The sequence below is a fragment of the Anticarsia gemmatalis genome, chromosome 7 (assembly GCF_050436995.1).
Source record: "Anticarsia gemmatalis isolate Benzon Research Colony breed Stoneville strain chromosome 7, ilAntGemm2 primary, whole genome shotgun sequence".
Classification (NCBI taxonomy): Eukaryota; Metazoa; Arthropoda; class Insecta; order Lepidoptera; family Erebidae; genus Anticarsia; species Anticarsia gemmatalis.
This window is the reverse complement of record NC_134751.1, coordinates 1,109,934-1,116,311: the sequence shown is the minus strand read 5'-3', so window position 1 is coordinate 1,116,311 and position 6,378 is coordinate 1,109,934. Positions and strand designations below refer to the sequence as shown.

The 6,378-nt window shown below is 33.4% G+C and overlaps 1 protein-coding gene across 1 annotated transcript in view; it reads left to right on the top strand.

The window, feature by feature from the left end:
* Window positions 1-2,678: 2,678 nt before the first annotated feature.
* The window catches only part of LOC142974239 (endothelin-converting enzyme 1-like), an 80,123-nt gene continuing 76,423 nt past the window's right edge, over window positions 2,679-6,378 (top strand). Inside the window, exon 1 of the mRNA XM_076116420.1 lies at window positions 2,679-3,140. Within this exon, the coding sequence (XP_075972535.1) occupies window positions 3,129-3,140 (12 nt within the window). The 5' untranslated portion in view covers window positions 2,679-3,128. The remainder of the gene's footprint in view (window positions 3,141-6,378) is intronic.

Below are 6,378 nucleotides of genomic sequence, written 5' to 3'. Positions count from 1 at the left end.
TTGGTTATTATCAATCTTTAGCAAAACTACTTCACCAGATGAACCAAAGCGAGATAGAGTCTCATTTTCTTTGATGTAGTAAAGATAGCAATAAAATTCAATGCTAAGTAAAAGTATTCAGTAGTAATGGAATGTTTCTATCTATAGAGATGTTGATTTTTTATCGATCGTCTTCAATGAATCGACAGTATTAGTATCGATAGTGCATACATCGTCTACATGTTGATAATCGTAATAATAAATCTAAATCGACTTTAAATAAAAGATTTATCACTAAGATACTTATTAATTAGCGAAGTAAAATAAAACACAAGATTCGACAAACGTTTTTGTTTATTTAAATTAACATCATTGTGAAATTGGAATCTTTAATTAGCAGTTAAAATAAATATGACTCAATACCTTACCTAGTAAATTTACAATTGAAATCGATGTTTTATCGATCATTGTTCATCCATCCCCTATGTTGTGATAACAGTTGTCAAAATTGACAGCAACCGGCAGCGCGCAGCGTGCGCTAGCGCAAAGCGCAAACGCAGCTATGCATTTGAATTAGGGAATGCAATCCCGACTCGAGATCGTCAACTCGAGATCCCTCGCGATCAGAAATATCAATCCCGCGGGATCCCGAGATTTTCGGGATCCCGTCTAGTTAGTAAAAATAAGGCTTGTTTAATGTAATATGTGTGTGATAGTGTGGTGAATGCAATAAATTATTATTTGAAAGAAAATAAAAGCCTTTATTTTTGAATATTACTAACAACGTAACATATAATTAACAGGTGCAATAACATGAACATAATCAAAAAAGTAGGTGTAGCTCCAGGAGATCAAAATAAAAAGAAATCACATGGCATTTTGAAAGTAGCCTCTTAAAATACAAAGTGTATCAATAGTACGAGCTTCTAATCGGCATCTTAAGTCTATTGCAATGTAGCCAGCTGCTGAAAATGCCCTCTCCGACAATCCCGAACGGGATCTCGTCATATTATGCTTCGGGATTGATCCCGAAAAAATACACGGGATCTCGCGAGATCGGGATCCCGCGAGATCGGGATTGCATTCACTAATTTGAATATTGCTGACGTCGCTATTGTAGGCTCTTAAATAAAATTATTTATTAAAATTACGGGTCGTATATAATGAATGGGATTCAATATTTTAGAATTCATGACCCTATGAAATACCTACACTAGCATGAATTAATTTTACGCAAATCTGACATCGAACTGATAACTAGTAATCAGCAAGTGCATCCTTACGCCCTACTTTATTAGTGACTCCTAAACTCTCACGTGTATGAAACGATGGCCCCATATTACCGTACCGTATACCTACTACTACGAATACAGTGGCGGTCACAGACAGCGCCCGGTGTTCAATCAATTCTTACAACTTTTTTATGGTTCTATCTTAGTATGACAGGTTTCCCAAGGTACTTAGGGTTAAGGTACTTAGGGTTGCCAGATGGCCGCATGATTTGGTCATTCCTACTTAGCGTACCTAGTCTCAGACCGGAGACCAGATATTTGATTCCGTTCGTGACTCCAGAAATGTCCAGGAAATGATCACCCAGGATCGGGCAACCCTATACCCGCTGCATATTGGTCGCCAGTGGCAGACTATAATGTATACAGAGAGAAAAAACATACGCCACGGAGAAAAACCGTCTATAATATTGAAGATATTGATACAATATAGTCTCTCAATGAGTCCCAGATAAAAAAGAGATGGTTATCCATACGTTCATCATCAATCATGTTATTATCCTTAACTGTGGTGGAAAATTTTATGGAGTAGGTATTCTTCAACTCAGAAATAGTTTAACACAGGTGACAAGCGATTTCTTATACAATTACAAAATCCTACGATTAATTGGCATGATCTTGATCCAGTTTGTTTATTTTATCTCTCTTAGAATAAATTCATGTGAGGACAATTTTTATCTAACAGACGTTACTGCACTAAAATGCAGTTTTCCTTGTCCTTGTGGTTATAAATTTGCATTCTCTGAAATAAAATGAAGAATATGAGGTATCAAAGTTCTATAGAATTTGACTCATATTAAAGTTAATTAAACTAGTAATACTAAGGAATATTTCGGATTGACGACATCAGTCGAACCGCAGGTCATACAGATACCTATAGGTAAGTACTTAGTCAATTAGTAAAAAAAAGGTTTCATAAAACAGGAATCGAACCTGGTAAACCCGGTTCATCGGTAATCGTCGAAACCATCTTTAAAGAAAAGTGGTTACGGCGACTAAGTGATGTGACTTACAGAAGTAGCCATTTAAATAACTCATAAAAAAATTACTGTTCAACATTAAATTCATAGTTTTACCTATATAAAAAAAAAGAGCTCAAAACACTACTTACTGCAAAAATAAGGATAATACACATTTAAATTCATATTCCTGCGAAATCATTTATTGAAAAAAGATGGCAAAGTTTTTATTGTGCTAATCCTATCATCGAAATGGCATTTTCCTCATAAAGTCACAACAGAATAAATAAAATCACAATATTTAATTAGCTACGTAATAGTGCCGTTGATAAGTTACTAACTTTGTACCGTAACTTCTTAACTGGTAAGTGGGTAGATTAAACTTTTGAAATCTTTAAAAAAGATTTTATCTACCGTCAACAAATTGCATTTGGTCATCGAACTATCAAATTGTGATTACATACTCTCATTATCATTGCTAAATGAGACTGGGTCAGTGTCTTAACAAATTATTTGCAAACCGTGAAAACTGCGTGAAACGCGTACCGCGCGTAGCGGGCCCATTGTGACAAGTCAATTCGGCAACAATTTCGCACTTCACCTTTGCTTTACCTTCACCTTCATTGCACTCCGTAGGAAGTGTTTTCAGCTAACAGTATTGGGTCGTTGCACCTCGCAGGCGGGGAAGCAAAACCATCGCGTCGTGTTAAGCGCAGCCATTACCGCGCGGCCGCACAGAACGCATGCGCGGACATCGCGATTCCGCGCCAAAATACGCGCTCGAATACTTTGACGTTTTTATTTTTTTTATTGATAAATAGTAACAAAGAATAGACTAAAATAGTTCTTAAATTCATTGTTGGTGCTGTGTTGTTTTTATACGAGACGATTTTTATCCAAAATGAAGTATAAGGTAAGCTTTTTATTTGTAAAATAAGAAAAATATCTACCCATCATTTAAAATATTTACCCATCATTTAAAAGATCCCCTTATTTAAATATTTTTAACTGTTTTATTAATTTTATCTTAGAAGCTAGAAAATTAAAATAAATGTCGGTAGATTAGTTCAATCCTGGTTATTGAATAAAATGACGCTGACGGTTATTTATTTATAATTATTATTTCACCAATTTATTGGAAAAAGATGTTTAAATTACCTTGACATGAAGTCCCACTTATTCAGACAGATAGCTACGTTAGTACACGAATTAGTATTTATCCAAAACAATTAATAGTTTATAAACAACTTATATTTAATTTTACCGTCTATTATGTTATTTTAAATGTCGTAGTATATTTCTATTAATATTGTTAGTGCAAAGGTTAAAAATATTTACTTAACACTTCAGGTTATTTTAAACCCAGGCATCAATAACATTTTAATAAAAATGTACGTTCCGAAATACAAATGGCACGAAGCAATATAACCTAGTAATCATTATGTGCTGATAAAAGCCTACAGATCAGGAAGTTCATGACACATTTGAATAAGGGAATTTAGTAAAAAGATACTTAGCGTAAAAGTTATGACTAGCATAGACGCAAACTGTGTGAAGGCCGATAAAATTTACCAAAAATGGAATCGGCACTATGGGCACTGAATAATTAGAGCACTATAATATTTAATAAATCGTAACGACATAAAAAAATCTGCCTCAAATTTGCCTCAATTATTAAACTTACGATAGTAGTACTATACTTGCAGTAGGTACTTCAATAGTATATGTAAGTACCCGCGGGTATTAAGGCCTAGCTAAGGGAGATTTGTAATAAAATGAAGAATATCCAATATAATCAACCAGTTTTTATAATAACCAGTCATGTACTTATATTACTACCGAGTTTAAACAAAAAATAGCTTCTAAAGCTTAAAACTAAAACATTATATCACTTTTAAAAAAACGCTGTCTTTAGGCCTTATTATAATAGGGTAGGGTAAAAAGGCCTATACTATAAACTATTCAAAAATCAACTTAAACTAAGTAAATTAGTATTCTTGACATCAATAATCATTAACATAAGGCAATAGAAAGCATAGTAGTCTTAATAAATTAAAAAAATGTCCTTATTCGCATCCATCAGGACATTGAAAATCATCAGTATATTCTGCAGTCAAACCGACACATTCTTCGTGGTACCACTTAGAGCATCGCGAACATTGCCTCATTGCATCATCCATTCTATCTTCTTTGCAAGCATGACAGTACCGATCATTTTTTTTTTGTGATTTATTTTTGTCAGATCGCCTTCTGACCACAATGCTTGTTTGGGAGGCATCGTGACTGTAAGCACTAAAAACAATAATATATAAATTGAAAATATAAACTACGTATATACTACCACTAAAAAACATTTTAAAAACACGCTCCTACTTATATAGCAGTTAAAAAAGTAGGAGTATAATAAGGCCTATTGTAAAATTTTATAGGCCTTAATATCCGCCAACCACCTATTTACAGAAAAGAATAATAATATAATTTTTATAACTACAAGTCTCTTAAAACGGTAATTTACAGACAAGCATACATTAATTAATAAGCGGACAGTCAGTACAGGTTTTTAAATATGATATTTTCTAAACAACTTACGTTTTACTAGAGTCAATTTTTATAATTCGTGCTGCTGAACCGCACTTCTGAATGATTTCGACGATATTTGCGGGAGGAGAAATGCTAGAGTGCGTCCGCCACTTTGCAGCGACTTGTATACGCTCTGAGCTTGTGTGACAGTAATCTTGATCGTCAACTACTGTATTTCGTACGTTTTTTGTGATTTAGGCCTTATTACCCGACAGGCCTTAATACCCGCAGGTACCTTATATGTTCAGGTACAATGAAACGCCAAAGACTAAATGCGAAATGACCCGATTATCTATATTAGTGAATTACAGAATCAAATTATATTAAATACAAATTCTACTCCATTTATCACATTATTAGCAATCTTACATAAAAAAGTTTAATGAGCCGTCTCACAAAAATACGAAAAGTATTGCGACGTCATTTTGCAAGTTTCGTTTCAGTACTGTGTAATAGATAATCGCGAAGAATATCTGTCAAATTGGACTGTATACAAGAATACTGATACGTATAAAATTAATTGGTTTCAAAAACATTTGCTTTATTCAAATATTGCTGCAAAAAATAACAGGTTGACTAATACCCAAACTTCATAAAATTATAAACTTTTGGCCAAAACAATCATAGAATCATGTTAGTAAGTTCATGGGTTAAATTGGTTGAAGCTAATGCATAAGACTGTCTTCAGTTTCGTATGATTAGTAGTAAACTTAGTGTCAAACTGTTTATTTTTAGCTTTTCTAGTCTTTGAAATGGTTTATCTGTTACCTACAATACGTACTTAATTAAAAACAACCGGGACCGGCTTACAATATTCCTTTTATCTTTATGTGAATAGTCAGCTAAAGGGTTTAAAGATTAACCGTCGCAATTGGCCATGAGTAACTCTCATGCATTCATGGTATAATGTAACAAAGGCTTATAGTCATCTCCATAATAAAAGCTACAAAGTGATGTCCATGAAAATCGGTCGATTTTCGAAGCAGTGAAAGTGTAACAAATAAAGAATTTCACTCTCACGTGTAAGGATATTTAAATAACACACATTCCGACATTTTACGACAACACAAGAGTATTAATATAGTATGTAGGCTAATTTCATGGTAGATGATCGATATGTTTTGTGTTAGAAAACAATAAGGAATCACTTTCGCTGTTATGCTAATATAGCAAAATATAAAAAGTACTTAAACTATCAATATTGTGATGTAATTCATCCGAAGCATGGGGAATTGAAAAAGGGTATTGTACCTTTAAATAAAATATTAAGTTATCAATGACTCAGGTGTTCAAATTGTAATAGTATTTCATGGAACAATAAAAGCTAATACAGCTATCATTTTATTAGCTTTTGTTTGTAATTTCACGTGCGTTATAGTATTTCTTATCCTGTTCCTTGAACCGCCTACTTCTAAAGATAAAAGAAGAATTTAACGTAGTTTTCCTTCTCCCTGTAAGTGTTCCAATTCTTTTCAAATTAACCGTTCTATCGGTATAGCCTATTTAAGTAATAAAGAGCACTGGATTGCATTTGTAAATGTTTCGATTAGGAAAGAAATCATACAATATGG